At 44.1% G+C, this 23,206-nt stretch overlaps 1 protein-coding gene across 5 annotated transcripts in view; it reads left to right on the top strand.

The window, feature by feature from the left end:
* Positions 1–23,206, top strand: part of cdc42bpab (CDC42 binding protein kinase alpha (DMPK-like) b) — a 119,807-nt gene that overhangs the window by 92,965 nt on the left and 3,636 nt on the right. The window contains exons 20-42 of one of the 5 annotated variants that reach the window (XM_074615476.1): positions 2,121–2,226; positions 2,666–2,814; positions 2,962–3,053; positions 4,398–4,474; positions 6,154–6,192; positions 6,974–7,093; positions 7,694–7,777; positions 7,910–8,015; positions 8,253–8,389; positions 8,586–8,725; positions 9,997–10,078; positions 10,193–10,412; positions 11,122–11,184; positions 11,397–11,650; positions 11,781–11,905; positions 12,074–12,288; positions 12,383–12,480; positions 13,963–14,047; positions 14,427–14,550; positions 15,875–15,992; positions 17,341–17,443; positions 17,566–17,723; positions 19,381–19,455. In XM_074615476.1, coding sequence (XP_074471577.1) covers positions 2,121–2,226; positions 2,666–2,814; positions 2,962–3,053; positions 4,398–4,474; positions 6,154–6,192; positions 6,974–7,093; positions 7,694–7,777; positions 7,910–8,015; positions 8,253–8,389; positions 8,586–8,725; positions 9,997–10,078; positions 10,193–10,412; positions 11,122–11,184; positions 11,397–11,650; positions 11,781–11,905; positions 12,074–12,288; positions 12,383–12,480; positions 13,963–14,047; positions 14,427–14,550; positions 15,875–15,992; positions 17,341–17,443; positions 17,566–17,723; positions 19,381–19,455 — 2,770 coding nt within the window. Of the gene's footprint in view, positions 1–2,120; positions 2,227–2,665; positions 2,815–2,961; positions 3,054–4,397; positions 4,475–6,153; positions 6,193–6,973; positions 7,094–7,693; positions 7,778–7,909; positions 8,016–8,252; positions 8,390–8,585; positions 8,726–9,996; positions 10,079–10,192; positions 10,413–11,121; positions 11,185–11,396; positions 11,651–11,780; positions 11,906–12,073; positions 12,289–12,382; positions 12,481–13,962; positions 14,048–14,426; positions 14,551–15,874; positions 15,993–17,325; positions 17,444–17,565; positions 17,724–19,380; positions 19,456–23,206 lie in introns of all 5 variants that reach the window. The other 4 variants (XM_074615475.1, XM_074615478.1, XM_074615479.1 and 1 more) reach the window with 4 other exon arrangements.

The following is a 23,206-nucleotide window of genomic DNA, read 5'->3' as shown; positions in this document are numbered from 1 at the left end:
TATCGTTAATCCAGACAGACAGAGTGTCGTTACGCCGGGCAGACACACAGCTGACAACCTGCTAAATTAAACTGAATGTGCGGTGGAGACTTTTACTGGGAAAGTGGCTGCCTGCTAAGTTAACGCTCCCGTACGGGTGAACTGAGGACTCAGTTGTCTGTTGTCCTCATACACTGCAGCTGGCGCACCGCTGCATGTGAGGCACAAATCTTGTCGGTTAACGGTTAATAATCGGTTCACGAGGGTTGGTTATTGGTTAAGAAAATTTTTCAAAATGAACATCCCTACTTTTGAGGAACTCCTTGCGTTTTGACTGCAGGGACCAGGGTCTGAATTAAGTTCTGTGGACATTTTATGGGGCCTTTTTACCCCCAAAAAAGAACTGGTCGGGGGTAGTACTTTCTGAAAGTACAGGAACTTTGGAGGTGGAGTTTGCAGGGATGGCTTTCGCTAACCATCAATCACTCTACAGATTGTTTACTGTGGAGACAGACGCTCTTAGTTTCAGTTTCCTCCGCTGCATTTCATTCATTACATCCAACGAGCAGCAGTAAATATATGCAGCAGTAAATATCGTCGCAGTGAGACAAAACCTTTTATTTATTTCTAAGGTTTATTCATTTCCAGCGTGCTTTTGAGATGAAACAGGCGGGCACACTGAGCTGCAGGCTGCAGAGTGTGTTTACCGCTGTGACCACCGGCAGCCCTCGTCCCATGTCATGTTGCTTTTTCATAGCAACATAAGGCTTTTTCAGCGGACTAATTTGCCTAATCTTTGCAGGTCTTTAGACCGCGGTGGAAACACAGACAACAGTGGGCTGAAGGAACCTTTTAGTTCCTTGAAAAGTAGTTCCAGAGACTAAAAATCCGGGGAACTTTTGGTGGAAACGCGGCTAAACACACACACATGCACGCAGGAACTTTCTCAAATGTCCTCAATACTTGCTGAGACATTTACTTTCCCACTGATGCTACAGCACAAACTGAAAGAGTTGCATGCAGACACACACACACTGGCATGTTGTCTAGCAGTGTATTGGGTTCCTCCATGCAATGTAACTGCAGCATTTCTCACATGCCTCTGAAGATCTTAGAGCTACTTGACCCTCCCTTCCTCTCAGATCACTTCCCTTTGCAGCTGACACCTCGCCAGCTGCTCGGCTTCCCTCTGTTGGACAAGCCTGCAGTCCTCACATAGCACACATACCACACACACACACACACACACACACACACACACACACACACACACACACACACACACACACACACACACACACACACACACACACACGATACATCCATCCAGACGCAGGAACACACACACACACTCACATTCCAAACATGCACATACAAATGTTGAGTCTGGAATGCATTTTTAGAGGAATTTAGTGATTGATGTTGCCCCCTGGTGGAGATGCTGTGCTACTACAGTTCATGAACTGGGAAACAGGGTCACGAAGTGGATGAAATATTATATAGTCCTCTTATCGTTATTGTTTTTGTTCTGAGGTTTGAATATGAGAATTGTGTACAACTTAAGTGTGTACATGTGAACGTTATATTAGAGTTTATGCTTTTAACGCTGGCGGTGTTTATTCTGCCTGAGTGTTGAGGATTAGTGATGTGTCCAGAGCTGCCTACAACCTGTACATGTGTCCATATCTGTTTCTGTGAGTGTGTGTGTAGTTAAATGGTGGTGTCCCATAGAACCCATTTACATTCACATATCTGGAGGTCAGAGGTCAAGGGACCCCTTTGAAAATGGCCAGGACAGTTTTTCCTCGCCAAAATTGAGTTGAAGTTTGGAGCGTTATTCAGCCCCCTTTCCAAGTTTCATAGTTATTACTGATAAATAATCATCAGTAATGTGGATATAATGACTAAGTGGGTAAAGAAGGTAAATAATGGAGCTAGAACAGTCTGGTAAGTTCAGAAAATGACATCACTTTACTGTAATACAGCTTTTAAAACCAGGAAAAGACAACACTTTATATCATGATATCCAAAATCTGAGACGATGTCTAGTTTCATATCACAATGTCGATATAATATGGATATACTGCCCAGCCCTGATGTATAGTAATGTAAATATGTGTGCATTTGTGTGTTTGCTGCAGGGTGAGTGATGAGAAGGATGCTCGGGGCTACCTGCAGGCTCTGGCCACTAAGATGACAGAAGAGCTGGAGGGACTGAGAAACACCAGCCTGGGAGCGAGAGCCACGGTGAAATACACACACACGCACACACACGCACGCGCACGCGCACACGCACACGCACACGCACACACACACACACACACACACACACACACACACACACACACACACACACACAGTGTCAAACTACTCTAGATGCTGTTGAGTCAAATTAAAATCCTCTGTATTATTGAGATGCAGTCTAATTATGTACTGGGAAATTGCATCCATATGTTTTATTTTTCTGAGATGATGATGAATGTTAAGTAAGATGAAGTCTTATTTGGCATTCTTTTACATTTTGGATCTGTGTTATATTGACAAACCAGTCTAAATTCTAGTAATATTAGTAATAGATCAGTAGCCTGATAGTTCACTCTCTTCCCTTTGTGTGCCTATCTCTCATTTCTCCTTCCATTTCCTTCCACTGTTTTTCATTCGCTATCTTTTTTCCTCTCCGTTTAAGGACATGCCGTGGAAGATGCGGCGCTTTGCCAAGCTGGACATGTCGGCCCGTCTGGAGCTGCAGTCGGCCTTAGACGCTGAGATCAGAGCCAAGCAGAGCATCCAGGATGAACTGAACAAGGTCAAGGCCAACAACATGTCCACAGAATGGTATGGATACTTTATAACAACAACTGAATGAGTTCACTTTTCACTCTTTCACCGACAACCGTTAGATTTGTTGTTCGTTTTCAGATATTTCCCGAAAGAAATCTTTCCTGGTTAATACGTGATGCATTATTGTCTCTGATCCACCAGTAAACTCCAGGATGTGGAAAGTAAAAACCAGGATCTCCTGGCCGAGATTGACAGGCTGAAGAAAGAGACAGAGGAGCTGCGACTACGAAGGGGTACGACTGAAGATATACTGTATCAAACGACCTCACTTGTTTTCTTGTCAGTCACCAAAATGCACAATGAATTTTGTGGCAATAGTTGTCCTGAAGGACATCAGTGTTTACATTAGGGCTGTCAAAGTTAACGCCATAATAACACGTTAACACAAACTCCTTTTAATGCAACTAATTTCTTTAACGCATTAACGCAACTTGCAGTTCCTCGTTTGCAGCAGGCTCAGTTTTAGAGCTAGAGTGAAGATACTGGTATTGTATGAAACTAGATTAACCCAAGGAATCCATCGGTACCAACCATGTCATACTAGCTTGTCATGAAGGAGGATAAATAACGCTCCAAACTTGCGCTAAATTTTGGCAAGAAAAAAACGGCAAGGCCATTCTCAAAGGGGTCCCTTGACCTCTGACCTCCAGATCAGTGAATATAAATGGGTTCTATGGGTACCCACGAGTCTCCCCTTTACAGACATGCCCACTTTATGATAATCACATGCAGTTTGGGGCAAGTCATAGTCAAGTCAGCACACTGACACACTGACAGCTGTTGTTGCCTGTTGGGCTGCAGTTTGCCATTTTATGATTGGAGCATATTGTTTTATGCTAAATGCAGTACCTGTGAGGGTTTCTGGACAATATCTGTCATTGTTTTGTGTTGTTAATTGATTTCCAATAATAAATATATACATACATTTGCATAGAGCAAGCATATTTGCCCACTCCCATGTTGATAAGAGTATTAAATACTTGACAAATCTTCCTTTAAGGTACATTTTGAACAGATGAAAAATGTGTGATTCATTTGTGATTAATCAGGATTAACTATGGACAATCATGAGGTTAATCGCGATTAAATATTGTAATGGATTGACAGCCCTTTTTTACATATATATATTTATAATCTCTACTGGTAAATTGATGCAGACCAAAAGGCATTTTTGCTATTGTTATTAATTAATTTCACAAACACAGTGGTCTTTGCAAACTTGTATTTGAAGTTCTCTTTCTTTTGAAAATATATAGGATGATACAATTATTTAAATCTACAATTTCTCTCTATACATCATGTGCTGGCAGTTGAATGGACACTGAACCACTTTTGGTGTGAGATTATCTGTAAAAGAGGGATAACCGCAACCAGGGACCCAAATTAGAAGGTTTTGCGTCAGCAGCCATATTTGAGAAATCAAATCCTGTGCTATGTACGTGAAAATGTATTGTTACTGAGGTCATATGAAACTCCCCCCCACTTCTTAGAAACAGTCCTGTGACTCATTTTGTTTAAGTCACCCTTTGATGTTTTAATACTTAACCACGATTGTGTTATTTGTTCTGTGTCTGTAGGTGTCAAGCACCAAGATTCCCAGAATTCCTTCTTGGCTTTTCTCAACGCCCCCACCTCAGCGCTCGACCAGTTTGATGTAAGCATTCAAGACAAGAGGCTCATTTAAATATAGCTAATCTGAGCAACCATATATCTGTCTGGAATTTCAAATCTAGGATCATGAACAACTTGAAAATCTGCATTTCATGAAATAATATCTCTGCTCCTTCTTCATGCTTTTATGTTTTTGTTTTGTTCACATGAATTTTCCAAGATCTTTATTTTTTGTTTAATCTTTTTGGTTGTTTCCTTGCTTCATTCTGTGGTACAACAGGACTCTTATTCCTCATCCTCATCTTCTTTAATTGAGTTTTGGGAAGACGTAAGTTTCTCTTGGCTAGGCGGAGGTCCATGTGTGTGTGTGTAACAGTAGCTGTATGCTGTAGGACTCTGAGCATTTTATTAGAGAAAGGCAGTGTAGATCTGTGTATCTGTGAGTTTGTGCCTGTGCATCAGTGTAACTGTGAGAGCAGAACCACTGCAAGAAATGTCAGTCTATTTTAACGTCTAAATCTTATCTATCTTCATACAAATGGAAAAGTACATGTAATGAGATTAATTCATTGGCTTTTAATGCACATTCTAATGCATTGCTTCTAGTGCATACAGTATACTTGTTAAGATTGATATTTTTTGCAGTGTTCAGTTGCTTGCTAGTCCGTGTAGGCCAGTGGGCTATTTGAATGGCTCTACTTTGGCTTTCTGGTGCTAGAACTTGTAGTGAACAGAACCACAAAGTACTCAGTACATATTTTTAAATCCTTCATATACCCCTTCCTCTTCTGTTAATCAGGATGTTTTAGCCAGAAAGAGAACTTGTGTTGTCCCTGTGCTCCATACTGACTTTTCCAGCTACCTTCCCATCACCATGCATATTATCTTTTTCCATTTGCAGCCATCCACCCTTTCCAGCCACTGTCCTCAATTCAACTGTGGTGTACATACAGTAGTCTAATGCAGTGATTCCCAACCAGTGGTCCTTGTCAGGAAGCATGTGGAAAGCTCAACTAATTAACTCATCTGAACTAAAATAACTCAACTAAAATACATAGAAAGTATGATTTAATTAAAGAAATGCATCCACATTTTTGTGTTATAGAGACAAATAAACCAATAGACGCACAAATTAGTGTGATCTTAAATTAGATTTACAATCACAAGTAAGCTGTCCATCAACCTCAGTCGTCAGTTGAAGCTTTACACTGCATGTTGCAATTGAGTGTGTGAAAGGTACTTAGCAAGCGAGCAGAGAAGTTGATATAGTTAGCTCAAAGTAAAGGATAAATGGTTGAAATAGATGGTTCAAATGAATGAATAAATACTTCATATAGTTTGCTAAAATATTGGATATACAGTTTTGAAATAGTTAGCTAAAAGTAATGGGTAAATAGTTGAATAAAAGTAATGGGTAAATAGTTACCTAAAAGTAATGGATAAATGGTTGAAGTAGTTAGCTAAATGAATGGATAAACAGTTTAGCTAATGTTTCAATAAAAGCAATGAATAAACAAATGAAATGGTTAAGGAGCATAAAAGCTGGTTATCAAACAGAAAAGGTTGGGAACCACTGAGCTGATGTTATACAGGCTTATATGACCATTTTCATGTTTCTCCCTCTCAGTCTGTTTGAATATGTTTTCAGCTCTGTTAGACAGCCTTTCTGATATTCACTCATCTCTCTGTCTCTGCCACTCTCTGCCTCTCCTGCCACTGAAGCGCTCGCCATCCGTTGGCCCATCTAGCAAAGGCAGACGCGTAAGCACCATCACTGCTCTCTGTGATCTCACTGAGCCTTTCTAAACGTGCTCTCTCTCTCTGTGTGTCTCGTGACGTTGATGTTAGATTTTGTGTGTACATTTCCTGTGTATGTTTACTGTGGCTATGTGATTGCATGGCAGGGGTTCTGAAAACCATGTTTTGATATTTGTATGTCAAAGGCATTAATGTGTTCCATATTTGAATTCCATGGGGTATTGCTATGTGTGCTGCCTGTGTGCATTGGTGTTTTCTTTTTATTCTTCGGTGTAGCTTTGTGAATGGCCATGCATGGTGTAGGTGTACACTTGGTGTGTCTCAAATGAGCATGGTCACTGGGCTGTGATGTGTTCCCATGTGTTATAATACATGGGGTGCAATAAAGTCGTGGTCGGTTTGCCTCTGTAGCTTTGAAAGTCCAGTGGATATGACCACATATCTTGACCACAATATCTTTACTGTTTTCCATTTCTGTATTTATGGCACCTGCTCTTTCTCTCTAAGCATGGATGCTGCATATTGTTCTCTGCTTTTGGTTTGTTTAATTAACACTCTACTTCTTTTCCCTCTGTCTCATTCCCTTCCTCCTCTCATCTTCCTCTGTCCATCTGCCTCATCACCACCTTGTTCCTTTCCATTCCTCATACTCCTTTCCTACTCCCATCCTCATCATCTTCTTTTATACTTCTCCCTCTTCTTGACCTTCTTTTCTCACTTATCCTTTCTTACTTGTCCCTGTGTCCTCACCCGCTCCTCTTCCATCCTGCCTCTGTCTCCTCAGGTGGACTCTATGGATAACTTCACCCCCTCCAACACTCCATCCAGGGAAGATGACCCCAAGTCCCACCTCAAGTCCCGTTCGCGGTCACCTTCCATGGCTAGTGATATGGAGCCCATAGAGGTCAGACAATCCCTTAGTGTTAGAAGATGTCTGACTTTGGTCAGATGGAATTTCCCATCCTATCACCAGTTAGAAATCCTGATCGAGATTTTCTTTATTTAGAAGATCTACATGGGAATAATGAAGATCACCAGACTAGTTTAGCATCAGGAGCCTCTCTCTAAACATGGCATCTGTATGTCTGGCATGTCGAGAAACAAGGGAAACAAATGGGAACAAATATTCCTCATGCCAATTCAATTTTCAATGAAAGTTCAGCTGAAACTTACCCAGAGCAACTCACAATACGGAGTTTGTCTATTGTGAATTGCAAGTAACTCAATTATGGAGAAATGTGAGCCATGCAATGAAAAGAAGGAGATAATTTACTGTTGTCAAATATGGTGCTGCAAGTAAATACCAGTGTCCACAATTGGGACTCGTAGTGCTTGTAAACCAAATTGGGTTTCCTCTTTCCTCAAAATACAAAGTAGTAATGGAGTCATCCTAGGCGATCTCATTGCTCATATTCTAATATGAGCATATGGGAAGCTGTAGATACATTTTGATCTAAGCTACACTATCTCACTGCTTAATGTTTTTGTGTGTTCAACCATGCAGTTGATAGACCATCCTCCTCGTTCAGTCCAGACCCCCACCATGCGCTCAGGAGGATACGGCAGTATTGGGCGCTCCTCTCCCAAGGTTAGACTTTTTTTTTTCTGTAGGATCACACTTCATTGTTGAACTTTGCCACAACAGTCTTCATGTTATGTTAATAACTGCCGATTATGTCTCTCTTGCTCCTTTCTGCTCATTCATTCATGCTCTCCATAGCCCAAAGCACATCAGTTTGTGGTAAAGTCATTCTGCACGCCAACTAAGTGTAACCAGTGCACTTCCCTCATGGTGGGGCTCATACGTCAAGGCTGTACCTGTGAAGGTAAGAACGGGAAAAGCAATTAGCGGTGAACAAAAATACATTAGATGGGATCTAAATTTGTAAACTGTGTTCTGCCAACACTGATTTAACCCGTAGATGATTCCAGTTTATATTATTCTCATGTTAAAATTTAACAAATATCCATGGAACTACAAAGCTAGCTTGTCTTTTTCATTGAATCTAAAATCTGATACCAGTTAAACATCTCATCTTGTCTCTGTCTGTCTCTTTGTCCAGTGTGTAACTTCTCCTGCCATGTAACTTGTGCGGACAAGGCTCCGGCTGTGTGTCCCGTGCCCCAGGACCAGACCAAGGGCCCGCTGGGTATCGACCCTCAGAGGGGTATTGGTACTGCGTATGAAGGGCTCGTTAGGGTGAGTGAGACCTAGAGTGACTTGGTGAATTGAATAGTCAGTTGAAAACAGTGCCGATGTTTGGAAACCTTGTTTGCTTCACTTTAAATCAAATAAACCTTCCCTCTCCCTGCTGTCTTCCCAAATCCACACAAAGGTAAACATGACCTATAGCTTTTGGTACAGGTACTCAACCATGTCTTTGTGTCTGTCCTAGGTGCCCAAACCGACCGGGGTGAAGAAGGGTTGGCAGAGGGCGATGGCTGTGGTGTGCGACTTCAAATTGTTCCTCTATGAGCTGGGAGAAGGGAAAGCCACGCAGCCAAGTGTAGTAGTCAGCCAAGTCATAGATATGAGGTAAGAGAAGTGTCTTAGTGATTTATCAATGCTTTGCTTACTTACTAGGGCTGTGAATCGACTAAAATATTTAATTGCGATTAATCATAAATTAATCACACATCTGTTCAAAATGTACCTTAAAGGGAGATTTATCTAATATTTAATACTCTTATCAACATGGGAGTGGGCAAATATGCTGCTTTATGCAAATGTATGTATATATTTATTATTGGAAATCAATTAGCAACACAAAACAATGACAGATATTGTCCAGAAACCCTCACAGGTACTGCATTTAGTATAAAACAATATGCTCAAATCATAACATGTCAAACTGCAGCCAAACAGGCAACAACAGCTGTCAGTGTGTCAGTGTGCTGACTTGACTAGGACTTGCCCCAAACTGCATGTGATTATCATAAAGTGGGCATGTTTGTAAAGGGGAGACTCGTGGGTACCCATAGAACACATTTACATTCACTGATCTGGAGGTCAGAGGTCAAGGGACCAATAGATTCATTGGGTTTTTTAGTTTCATATGATATCAGTATCTTCACTCTAGCTTTAAAACTGAGCCCGTTAAGTTGCGTTAATGCGTTAAAGAAATTTGTGCCGTTAAACCGAATTTGTGTTAATGCGCTATTATCACGTTAAAACTTCAGTAGGCAACAATATTTTGGCATCATTGGGCAAAAATTCCATAATAACCTTTCAGCATATTGTAATTCAAGTGTTCTGAGAGATAACTAGACTTCTGCTCCTCCTCATGGCTCTGTTTTCAGGCTTTAGAACATCTAGCCTGTGATGGGAGACTTTGACCAATCACAGGTCATTTCAGTGCTTGGTATTTTCTCAGCAGATCTCAACATTGCTGCTGGGTCACAAACCTTCTCATTTTACAGCTAAACAGTTCACTACAAGATGATTCTGAAAACATGTGAGGAGAGAGATAGGCATTAACGTAACATAATATTGATTCATATTTGATCAGCGCTGCCTAGTTTGACCGTTTGGTCGGAGTGATTGACAGCTGGCTCTGTGTAAGTAAACTGTTGACAGACCAACAGTCTAAAAATAAATATTTAAAAGACTCTTAAAAAGAAAAACAGGAAATCGACACCTAGAAGCTGAAACTTGAAACCGTCTGGCATTTTTGCTCGAAAAATGAAAGAATCGATTATCAAATAGTTGCAGATTAATTTTCAGAGATCAACTAAAGGAATGATAGACTAATTGTTGCAGCTCTAGGTCCTTCATGTCTAAATTTTGATATCATTCCTGTCATCCAGGGATGAAGAATTTTCGGTCAGTTCTGTGCTGGCCTCTGATGTCATCCACGCCAGCCGCAAAGACATCCCTTGTATATTCCGAGTAAGTTTTCTTGTCTTTTGAGCAACCAAAAGTTTCAAAATAAACCCACTTAATTCCGAAATACTATCAAACATCTAATGTAACCTTTCACCCTCGTCATTCTTCTGCCCTCAGGTGACAGCGTCCCAGCTCTCCCCCTGCAGCAACCATAAGCCCTCCCTCCTGATCCTGGCCGACAGCGATCAGGAGAGGAACAAATGGGTGGGCCTCCTCAACGAGCTCCACCGCATCCTCAAGAAGAACAAGCTCAAGGAGCGCTTCGTCTACGTCCCCAAGGAGGCGTACGACAGCACCCTGCCGCTCATCAAGACAACACAGTCTGCTGCTATCATAGGTGGGCCTTCAACACCTACAGTCCTGCTCCAAAAACACTACAAGAGGTGTTATAGAAGATCTGATATGTCCCTGATGTACATACTCCCTGATCTCTATGCAGTCATTATCTCAACAATAGGTTGGTCCGGCTTTGTGTATTTGCAGCCGAGTGTAATTGTTCCAGGTAGAGCTATTTTCAGACAAACGATTAAATCAGAGAAACTTTAGCTGGGTTTCCACCAGGTTTTCAAAGAACTAACGACAGCAAAGCCTAACTTTACTTTGAATATTATCAAACACAGTGAAATGGTCTCCCCTTGTCCTAAAATGGAGTACTTCCTTGTTTTATGAATGAAGCAGTACAGTTGAAGCAGCAGTGCTGTGTGTGTGTGTGTTTCACCAATCAGCGACGGTCATCCCTGCAAACTCCATCCCGACAGTTCCTGTACTTTCAAAAAGTACTCCCCCACGCCCAGGGCCTTTTTTGGGGGGGTAAAAGGCCCCGTAAAATGTCTCCAGAACTTAATTTAGACCCTGGTCCCTGCGGTGGAAACGCAATGAGTTCCTCAAAGGTTCTTAGTTCCGGGGGGAAGTTCCTGTGTTGGAAACAGGGCTCTAGTTGTGAAAATAGAAACTAGCAGATTGGAACAGTTTCTGCACAGAATGCCCTTTTCTGTCTCCGTACTGGCACTGAAATGACCGTCTCGCTTCATTTGCTTTGCCCTCAGATCACGAGCGTGTCGCCCTGGGCAACGAGGAAGGCCTTTTTGTCATCCATGTCACCAAAGATGGTAAGATCCACTTTGAAGATCTGTTCTGTGTTCCTGTTCACTTGTTTTGTACCCCCCTCCCCACCCCCCCATTGCTGTTTTAAATGTGTTACTACGTGTTTTATGTCACTCCCAAAACTGCCTGTTTCTGTTTCTCTCTCATCTTCACCAATTCCTTTCTCTGCCGTTTTTGCCCTCCTTTATCCCCACTTTATTCGCTTCCTCCATCCCAGAAATTATCCGGGTGGGGGACAACAAGAAGGTGCACCACATCGACCTGATTCCCCAGGAGCAGCTGCTGGCGGTCATCTCCGGCAGGAACCGCCACGTCCGCCTCGTCCCCACGCAGGCCTTGGACGGCCGCGAGACCGATTCCTACAAGCTGGCCGAGACAAAGGGCTGCCAGACCATCGTGTCCGGCCCGGTCCGCAACGGCTCGCTCACCTGCCTCTGTGTGGCCATGAAGAGACAAATCATATGCTACGAGGTCAGGAAACAGCGTTTGTTAATACTAAAACAGCAGACCGCCTCTTCAGATAATGATTTCTTTCGAGCTAACTTGAGTTAGGTCATATTATTTACTGCTGTAAAACTGACTTTGTCCTCCTGCACTCAAGGTGAATAAGAGTAAAGGACGTCACCGTCGGCTGCGAGAGGTGCAGGCCCCGGGGCCCGTTCAGTGGATGGGTCTGCTCAGTGAGCGTCTTTATGTGGGATACCAGTCTGGCTTCACCCGCTACAGGTACTCTACCTGTTAACAGACTCAGATGTTCCTTTAATGGTTTTATGACTGTTTTCCTTTAATTCATTATCATTTACCCCCCCCGCTGAGATAACTATAAATAATTTATTTCTATTCTTATGACATCATCTTAATTTAATCAATCTAACTCTGCGATGACCTCCGCAGTGTCCATGGCGACGTGTCCCCTATCAACCTGCTCCACAACGAGGACCACACCCTGGCCTTCATCCCCCAACAGGGCCTGGAAGCCCTCTGCGCTGTGGAGATTTCCAGCAAGGAGCTCCTGCTGTGCTTCAGCGCCATCGGAGTCTATGTGGACTCCCAGGGCCGCAGGTCACGTCAGCAGGAGCTGATGTGGCCGGCTGTTCCCAACTCTGCCTGTGAGTGCAGGAATTTAATGTTCATTTATATTGGTAATAAACATGAAGAGGCAGATTTAGAACCAAACTATGTTTGTTCGTCCCTTTTATCCAGGCTACAACGCCCCCTACCTGTCGGTGTACAGTGAGAACGCTGTCGATGTCTTTGATGTCAACACCATGGAGTGGATTCAGACCATCCCTCTCAAGAAGGTCAGTGCCGTGTGAATATGACATGACTGAAGCTTCAGCAGCTCAGGGAGTAGAGCGGGGCGTCCTAACCAGAAGGTCGGCGGTTCGATCCCCGGCTCCTCTTGTCTGCATGTCGAAGTGCCATTGAGCCACTGAACCCCAAGTTGCTCCCCGGCCAATCCACAGCAGATGTGTTAAATGCAGAGGTCAAGTTATTTCATGTATGAAGCCTATGTATGTGACAATTAAAATACAAGGTTTAAAGCAGGGCTGCCCAAAGCCGGGCCTGCGGGCCAAAGTTAGCTCGCCATCAGGTTCGATTTGGCCCGCCAGATGTTAGCAAATTATTTTTTTTTTTTTAAGGAAAGGCCTGTGTCTTTCATAGGCTGGAGCAGGCTCGGTTTTAGAGTTACAGTGAAACTATTTATGGAATACTATACTATGACTTTTTTCACATACTATACTATGACTTTTTTCACATACTATACTATAACTTTTATCACAGACTATACTATGACTTTTATGACAGACTATACTATAACTTTTATCACAGACTATACTATAACTTTTTGAGGATTTTTTTTTTGACATGCTATTCTATGACTTTTTTTTTTAGGGCTGTCAAAGTTAACGCAATAATGCAAATTAATTTTATCGCCACTAATTTATGTAACGCATTAACGCAATCGATCTTTCTTTTGGTTGTTGCTGGTTTTAAAGCTAGAGTGAGGATACTGGTATCCTAAGGAATCCATTGATACCAGCCATGTTGCTTGTCAGATAGGAGGCCAAGTAATGCTAAGTTTGGCTTCATTTTGGCAAGGAAAAACTGGCATAGAGATTTTCAGATATGTGAATGTAAATGGGTTCTATGGGTACCCACGAGTCTCCCCTTTACAGACATGCCCACTTTATGATCATCACATGTATTTTTTGTTATTTTCTTCTATTCTAAAATGGTGTATTTGAATATTTCTGCATACTGGGGTCTTGGAATTACATAAATTGGGTATGACTGGAAATGAACCCAATTGTATTCAGCAGGCGGGCTTTAAGGGGTTAACCATGTAAAAGCTAAAATAATATTCAATTAGGGGAACTTGAGATCTCCGTACCATTTTGTATCTTAACAATGTAATGAAATAGGTGTTTTCTTCTGGCCTATGGCCCACCATTAAGTTCCAGTTTTTGGCCCTTGAAGGGAAAACGTTTGGGCACCCCTGGTTTAAAGTATAAAATAAAGTTCAAGTCATTGAGACAACTGGAGGCACCTCTGGCTCCACCTGGTGGAACAGATGAATGAATCCTATTTGCCTCGGTCACCATAGTAACCTGACTTCTGATTGCTATCCTGCCATATTAATAGATGGATATAGTCCAGATTGTGAAGTTTACTTCACTTCAGATTTACATAATACATTTGTAGAATAAAATGAATGATTACTGATCAGAAATCAGTTGTGGAAAATGGATTAATGCTAGATTCCTCTGCTTGCCCTTCAGGTGCGACCTCTGAATGTCGACGGCTCTCTGAACCTACTGGGACTGGAAACAGTCCGGCTCATCTACTTCAGAAACAAGATGGCCGGTAAGAATTCACTAGTGTTTGTGTGAAGCAGCGCACAGCTAAAAACTACAAACATGTCAAGAATGTCACAATACGATGTATTCCATTGTGGTTTGAAAAGGTAAAGGGTTTATATGTGTCTGTTTGCTCCAGCAGGATATGTATATACAGGACTTGAGCTCTTGAACTGCTTGGCTTTTGAAGGACTTAGTCACTGTGTAACCGTTCCTCTGCTCATTATAGAACATTCTGTAGAACAAAAGCAACTTAAGCAACTTGAGTACTTGAGTTGCTTGAGAAGCAAAAAGTTCGACATGCCACTCTCAACAACCGAAGTACATCTGCAGCACTTAGTAGTCTGTCACATTAACATGCCCGCGGCTTTGTTGTGATCTTCCAGAGGGTGATGAGCTGGTCGTCCCGGAGACGTCAGACAACAGCAGGAAGCAGATGGTGCGCAGCATGAACAACAAGAGACGCTTCTCCTTCAGGGTGCCTGAGGAAGAGCGGCTTCAGCAGAGGAGGTAGTTTACCTGCAGAACGAGGCAGCTCTCTTCACTGTGCATAGAGTTTTATACTGGCTCTGTACCACCAGAGGAGGTTTCAGCCCTTTTTACTTCTAATCTTCACAACTTCACCAAAGTTTTCCTGATGATATTTCTTGCTTTCGTAACTCTGTTGCCAGGTTAAGTCTGGGCTTCTTGTGCATCCTCTGTGTTCTGCGTTGTTTTTTTTAATCCTAACTTTCTGTTCTCTGTTTTCATGTGGAAGTTAATAACTTTCTTTAATTGTATTTCCCCTGGACCAGTTAGTAACAGTACTAGCACCACTGCTTCTAAGTATTCTTTTCATCATCACTGTTTAAAGACTGTAGAAAAGCTAATCAAATGTGCAAGCTCATCATGCAAAACGTTGGGAGTAGAAACTAAGAATGCAGTCTCAACACTAAAATCATCAAATACACTCGTTTGTACAACTGACTTCTCATTGAAGAGCATGAAGGGAAACCAAAACCTATATAGACTGGTGCAGGAACGAGTCCTAAAACCCAGAAATGAGTTAGCATTTTAGCACCTCCTGTTCCCTCGTCTGGAGGTCAATGGGTTTTTAGTTAAATGCCTGAAATAAGGTCTGTGGTTAACACAAGCTGAAGACATTTTAACGCTTTGTTCTACAATATAAAATACGTCAGTATATATCCCACTCGTGAATTTTGAAGCTTTTACTGTAAGTCTTATTTTTATAAGACTTACAGTAAAACCTTTTGGCGGTCACTAACAAGTGGCTAAATGAGACTACTAAACGTCATCACACCGACTCGTCCTCCTTTACAGCCTCGTGTTTACTCACACTCATGTGACCGTGGTGTAGTTCGTTTATAGTCTAACGTTAGCTTTTTACTTCTGGCGATTACATTCACACTTCAAAACAAAAGTGGTGTTCATTTGTGGAGATTATCTTGCTGAACAAAACGTGTAAGTATCTAAACGTGTGTTTGCTACAGAACTTATTTTCTGCAATAATCCAAAACCCAATGGAACAATCCAATTGGCTGTTTGTCGAGGGAACCCAGGACGATGCTAACTTCCTGGTTGGCCTACAAAATAGGTCATCCCTGCAGCCCTCTATTACATGTTGTAGATGTGTGACAGTAGTTAAAAAAAAGGCAAACTATTTACAGCAGCTTAGTGCTTGTTTCCTTTAAGGTAGGATTTGTGGTAAATTGAGGAGAGTACTAGATGAGTGGGCGACTCTCTGCACTGCTGCACTCAATCTGTTCCAGTTTCTGTTGTTACTCTGAACTCCTCTGTGCCTCTACCTATCTCCTGTGTGTGTTTGGGATTCCAGAGAGATGCTGAGAGACCCAGAGATGAGGAACAAACTGATCTCTAACCCCACCAACTTCAACCACGTGGCCCACATGGGACCAGGAGACGGGATCCAGATCCTTAAAGACTTGCCCATGGTACACACACACACACACATACATATATACACACACATACACACACGCATAAGTACATACGGGTGTACACACATCATCTTAAAGGTCTCATATTATGCTAATTTTCAGGTTCATACTTGTATTTTGTGTTTCTACTAGAACATGTTTACATGCTGTAATGTTAAAAAAAAACTTTATTTTCCTCGTACTGTCTGCCTGAATATACCTGTATTCACCCTCTGTATGAAACGCTCTGTTTTAGTGCATTTCAACGGAATTGCAACAGAATTGCGTTGCCAGGCAACAGTTTGGGTCCATGTTTACTTCCTGTCAGCTGATGTTATTTACATACACTGCAACAAGGCCTATATAAAGGAGGCTGGGTCACGCGTCATATCTCCGGGGGTATAACACATGCGCAGTAAAATCTTGCCTGCACTCGCCGAAATTGAGCCAATCGCAACGCACGACCGCAGATTCTGTTACACTGCGCATGTGGTATACCCCATTCCCCAAGACCCATGTCCCTCCCGTGACCCAGCCTCCTTTTCATAGGCCTTGTACTGCAACAGGAAATAAACTGGGACACATTTAGAATGTTTATGTTTAAAACTGTGTAATGGTCTAAATATTGTTATTGTATTTGTGACATCACAAATGGACAGTAATCCTAACGGCTTGTTTCAAACGCACATTTTCTGCATACGGGCTGTGTATTTCTCCGTATATTGAGCGTTTTGATAGTTTAACGGTATTTATAAAGCACTTAAACCTGCTTTATAATCTAAAAGACATGAAAATCTCACTTTTAACAATATGGGACCTTTTAAAGACTTGTGTTAGCAGACAGGCACATACTGTAAAAAACAAACAAGGGAACACAGAAACATCTACTTACATATTAAAACAGACCCACTTGGACTGTTTGAGATGTGTGTGTGTGTTTGTAAACCTGCTTCTACAGAACCAGCATATTCCTTGTCCTTTATCCTTTACTACAGTAGCATGCTAACACGAGGATTTGAGCAGAGGAAGTTGCACAGTTTCCATTTGATTCCCTATTTAGTGAACTAACCACAAAGGCTTGGTTGAATCACACGATGAACCTCCTCTGCCTCATATTCCTCTGTCCTCTAAACTTCACTCATCGTCCTCCTCCTGACCAGCTGTGCGCTTACGGAGACCATGCATGCATGTCTGTCTGCCCAAACCTCAGTGGCCAATCACACGAGGGGCCACGTCAGTGTTCAGCTGTAGAGCATGTAGTGAGTCACTGTGTCCTCCTCACTCCTGTCCCCTGCACTGCACTCTGTGTCGTGTGCGTGTGTGTTTGCTCTGTGCGTGTTTAAACCAGAACGTCCGTGTTCAGGAGAGCCGTGCGGGCTTCAGCGGTTCGGTCAGCATCCCCTCCATCACCAAGAACCGGGGTGAGCCGGGTCGCTCCATGAGCGCCAGCAGCGGACTGGGCATACGTGAGTAACCGCTAGAACCCCCGAATCCACTTTAGTCGACTCCATCCCTGCAGCATGAACCTTTTTTCAGTGTTCGGTGTTTCTCCCTGACTCCCTCCGTCTGCCCTCCTCTCTCTCTCCAGGCTCGTCCTCCCAGAACGGCAGCGCTCTGCGCAGAGAGCTGTCAGGAGGAAGCTACGGGTCCAAACGGCAGGCCATGACCTCTCCCTCCGAGAGCTCCCTGTCCTCTGGCGGAGGCATGGACTGTGGCGACGCTCCGCTCTCTCAGTTCGACAGAGAGGTCAGTAAATACATCGACACTGAACATACAGCTTCTTGTGCGGTTGACTGTAAGCATTCGGAGATTTAATGTCAAACTTTGTGTCTTTAAGAGAGTTTGGTACGAATGGTCATACAACTTATCTAGTCTTAATTGCACACTTAAATTTCTACTAAGTGTTGGTTCAAATCTGACTGGACAGCCACTTAATAGATCTGAACACAGAGTTAATGTCAATCCAACATCAGCTTTGTATGCAGATCATGATTGTTTACTTGCCATGCGATTGTAGAAACTAGACATGAATTTATCCCATATTTAAAAAACAATTACATTGTTTCCCATTGAAAAAAAACTCCTCCCTCTATCCCATCCGTCACAAACATCCCAACCTCTGGGTGCAAGCCTCTCACCTCATCCCGCCTCTCTGACCGATTGGTTAGCCCCCTGTGATGTCAGCGCTTTATGCAGTCAGCTCGCTGAGGTCTTGTCTTTTCTCCCAGTATAGACTGTTAATTCCCTCCCATGGTGCCTGCTTTAGGTTTAGCTTGGCCTAGTTGTTGCCTCAAAGTACTGAAGGAAACACTGTGACACATACTGATGTTTATTATGTCCCTGTAACAGATTTTACACATCTTTAAGACCCAAAAGACCTAAGTTGAGTCAGGCAGTGGCAACGTTTAGTTACATCCGGGCCAGACTGGGCACGTCCGCAGCATATGGTGGCTGCCTCGCTGAACTGCTGCGTCTCTCACGTGTGTGGCGTCTGAACTGGCAGCATTTCTGATGCAGCGCTGCTGCTGCCAGCCCTTTCTTTCTACATAGTTTGCTTTTCATAATGGCCGTTTCATTTCATTATAAATGTAATTTATATATCTTATATATATTTTAGACAGAAAAAGGTTAAGATGCATGTGCTCATTTGTAAATAATAGTAATAATCCAAAATTAAAAGCCGGTACTTTATTTATTCGTGGAGCCGTGCAAGACACTGCATTTTCTACAAAACTCCTGCAAATACTTCAGAATAAAAGCCTTGTGTTAACAAATGCAGGAATTCTGTCCACAGAAAAAAACGCTACAGGGCTTTTATTTTGAAATGGAAGCAGGAAATGTTGAGTTAAAAATAGACATAGACACACGTAGGGATATTGCTGGTATGATGTCAACATACTGTCAAAAGATCATTTTCACTGTTTATTTTTGCTGTGAATCGCGCTGCACGCGAGACCGCGAATCTCTAGAAGAGACGCAGCCGACACGCAACCGAGCCACACCAGCGGGCTGCGTGGCTGCTCTAACCTGTTAACATGGACGTCAAAATAAAAAATAAGAGGTTCCGCGACGCACACGCGGGCGGTCTGGCCCGGCTGTTAGGTTCCTGTTCACATAGCTACCCTGCAACATCTCCAACAGACACACAAATAACATGACCAGGATCAAACAGTAACTACAACAGCTTTTGGGCAACTTCTACCCTCATCCACCCATCTGCCCTCCAACTGCCTGCCATCCTTCCTGTGGCTCCCCCATCTTCATGATGGCCCATAAGCCTGGATGCTGTCAGCTCCATTTTGCCCCCATTCCTCGCCTCCCTCCTTCACCCCCCCCTGCCTCCCCGTCCCACCCCAGCATGTTGTCTGTGGGCTGGGCGCTGAGTCTGAACTCTCCTCTGCAGTGGCAGGCAGTCTCACCGTCGGAGAAGACCCCCGATCTGAAAAGGGCTTTAAGGACCCTGCTTAGTAAGATGAAGGTAATGTCAACAAGCTGCAACGACCACACCAAACACACAACTGAGAGCACCGTGTCACTGAACATGCACCCACACTGTGTCATTTCAACATCTAGAAACGTTAGCATGAGGTGCATTTAAAACACAAAGAGACACAAGTTGTTCGCTGAACGGTAGCCGCAGCGCCACAGCTCTGGCCGCACCATTTCAGCCCCCCGTCACATCAGCAGCATCTGAAGGCTTGTCACATCTTTCACCAGCTGCACCGTCAGCCTGTCCCTCACCTGGCCTGTATCATTGTTTTGGTTGTGGTGCAACGCTGCTGCTGCTCGGCCATTTTGAATACGTCCTCCCACACGATCACAGAGCATGTCTGCTTCCACACAGCTCCCTGACAGCTCGCCCATGTTTCTAACCATGAGCTGTCCAGCTCAGAGCACAACTAGGCCATGAAGGATACAGAATGATAAGTGCGCTGTATAGACTGCGCTCAGGGTTCCACCAGGACCCGGCAGGATATTACTCTGTCTGTAATGGTAAAACGCATCAAAGTGATTGATTGATTGGAATACATCACAACAGCTGCTTGGTTCAGATCTCTTGTTCAAATGACAATGACTGATTAGTTAATGTGGTTGTAGAGGCTGAGTGCTTTTAACACAGTGTCACATAGACAAAGATTTTGACACAATGTAGCTGGGCAGTGATCCTCCTCATAAACAGTCTCTGCAGGACCCCTGAAGTGAATAGATATGAAAACTGCCCATCTACATGGACTTGTGGAAGACTCTTGTATGCGTGCTGTGAGAAACGGATGGCCGTTGGGGATGGCTATTGTTAGGATCGATACTACTACTCTGTTGGATACTCCTTATCAGTTCAGTTCTTTATCAATACTCTTGTCAGTTCTTTTTCATATCTAAATAATTGCTTTTTAATATACTATTTAAACAAAGAATAAATTCACAGCCGGATTAGAATATGGTTTATTTAGTTATTTTCTACATGTTTACATCATGGTTATGCTTGTTGAGTAGTGATAAAGCATTGGCTTTATACTCGCTAAGGTTTTAATTGCACTTCCAGTAACGAGCGTAGTTGTCATAGTTACCTTCACTTCACCTGGTTTACTTCAATGTCTCCACCGCCACCTCTCTGCTCTGCTGTTTGCTGACTTCACTTCATGCTTGTGCATTTGGAGGACACAGATAGCAGAGGAGATGCCCACTGCAGTGTGATAATAAATTACACCAAAATGTTAAAAAGTACCGACGAAAGAACCGAAAAAGTTGGAGCTTATTGATACTCCGGTCTTTAATAATTAAGCACCGGTGCCCGTTTAATACCGGGTTTCAGTACCCACACCTAATGGGCCGCTGTAGGCTTTTCCACAAGACAGTGTCGAGTGTGAATGTGTGATGTTTTACTGCAGCCAGAGATGGTAGAAGTGAGGATAACTGTGCTTCCTGGTGTTTTATAGGCCAAACCTGTTTAGATTGGATCCAAACAGGAGACCTCAAAGACAATCAAGTGCAGAGTCACTGAACAGGAAAAACATGAATTCATAAAGCACATGAGATAATTGTAAACCCCCCTAACCTGAGCACTATATCACTGAGCTGGAAAGAGAGTCATGCATACTGGACCTAGTTCTTTCTTGTACAGAAGGAGCAGCAGGCATTATGTCAGTTACATTTTCCTCACATAATGCAAGCCATTTGCTGTATGTGTCGTACAGTATGAAGGTTTACCCCCACCCCCATACTCCCTCTCATCTGGCCTGCCTGCATGTTTGTTTTCCTTTAGCTGATCATTTCTGCTCAATTGAGCTGTTCATCTGCTGATGATGTGGAATGTAGCGGAAGATGAGGCGGGGGCGTGAGCAATGTGATTCAATCTGCCCTTACATCTGTCCTCCAGCCCAAACAGCAGATTAATGAGCAGCGGAGAGGAAGGTCCTTGGTTGAGACCGAAGGCCGGTCCCCACTGAAAGCCTTTTTTAACGCCCGTCACTCGCACGTTTCACGGAACAGACAGGCTTCCATTTTATTAAATGTATCAATCCGCATTGACTCAGTGCGTGAGACGGAAACCCCCTGCATTTTTTCACAGGTTTATTTTTGTCGCACTTAGTGAAGCGTCATCGGCATTAAATCACACAAATAACCCACTGTATATGTGCTTTGAACTTATGAACCGTATCTACATTGATTGATCAAGGCTCCCAGTGTGTCTGTGAGCAGGTCCGTTTCACTACCAGCAGATTCCCGTCTCTCGCTACGGCGGGCGGGGAATTAACATCAATGAATCAATACATCGGCCTACAAACACTGTTTATTTCTCCCCATGCAGCCGACATGAAAACTATTTCAGTTCAGTCAATGTCTGCCGTCAGTCAGCCTGGGGAAGGCAGGTTAGCGAGCCGCTGTCCACTCAGCTCCCCAGGTGCTGCTGCTGACGGACGGACAGAGACGTTCACGGAAGACAGATTCAGTGTGGATTGGGTTGACGGAGAGCTACGCGCCGCTCACATCTCGCTCTCGTCTCGCTCTCGCTCTCGCTCTCGCTCTCGCTCTCGCTCTCGCTCTCGCTCTCGCTCTCGCTCTCGCTCTCGCTCTCGCTCTCGCTCTCGCTCTCGCTCTCGCTCTCGTCTCGCTCTCGTCTCGCCCTCGTCTGGCTCTCGTCTTGCTCTCGTCTGGCTCTCGTCTCCCCTTCATCTGGCTTTCGTCTGGCTCTTGTCCTGCTCTCGTCCTGCCCTCATCTGGCTTTCGTTTTGCTCTCGTCTGGCTCTCGTCTCGCTCTCGTCTCGCCCTTGTCTGGCTCTCGTCTCGCTCTCGTCCTGCTATCGTCTGGCTCTCATCTCCCCTTCGTCTGGCTTTCGTCTGGCTCTCGTCCTGCTCTCGTCCTGCCCTCATCTGGCTTTCGTTTTGCTCTCGTCTGGCTCTCGTCTCGCTCTCGTCTCGCCCTTGTCTGGCTCTCGTCTCGCTCTCGTCTCGCTCTCGTCTCGCTCTCGTCTGGCTCTCGTCTTGCTCTCGTCTGGCTCTCGTCTCCCCTTCGTCTGGCTCTCGTCCTGCTCTCGTCCTGCCCTCATCTGGCTTTCGTTTTGCTCTCGTCTGGCTCTCGTCTCGCTCTCGTCTCGCCCTTGTCTGGCTCTCGTCTCGCTCTCGTCCTGCTCTCATCTTGCTCTCGTCTCGCACTCGTCCTGCTCTCATCTAGCTCTCGTCCTGCTCTCATCCCGCTCTCGTCTCGCCCTCGTCTGGCTCTCGTCTTGGTCTCGTCTGGCTCTCGTCTTGCTCTCATCTCGCTCTCGTCTGGCTCTCGTCTTGCTCTCGCTCTCGTCTTGCTCTCGTCGTGCTCTCGTCTTGCTCTCATCTTGCTCTCGTCTTGCTCTCGCTCTCGGGCTTTCATCTGGCTCTCGTCTTGCTCTCGCTCTCGTCTTGCTCTCGTCTTGCTCTTGCTCTCTGGCTCTTGTCTGGCTCTCGTCTTGCTCTTGCTCTCGTCTTGCTCTCGTCTGGCTCTCGTCTGACTCTCGCTCTCGTCTTGCTCTCGCTCTTGTCTCGCTCTCGTCTTGCTCTCGTCTTGCTCTCGCTCTCGCTCTCATCTTGCTCTTGCTCTCGTCTCGCTCTCGTCTCGCTCTCGTCTTGCTCTCGCTCTTGTCTTGCTCTAGTCTCGCTCTCGTCTCGCTCTAGTCTCGCTCTCGTCTCGCTCTCGTCTCGCTCTCGTCTCGCTCTCGTCTCGCTCTCGTCTCCCTCTCGTCTCGCCCTCGTCTCCC

This window comes from Sebastes fasciatus, chromosome 18 (assembly GCF_043250625.1).
Source record: "Sebastes fasciatus isolate fSebFas1 chromosome 18, fSebFas1.pri, whole genome shotgun sequence".
In the NCBI taxonomy this organism is placed as follows: Eukaryota; Metazoa; Chordata; class Actinopteri; order Perciformes; family Sebastidae; genus Sebastes; species Sebastes fasciatus.
Note: the sequence above shows the minus strand (reverse complement) of the source record. Positions and strands in the feature narration are given on the sequence as shown.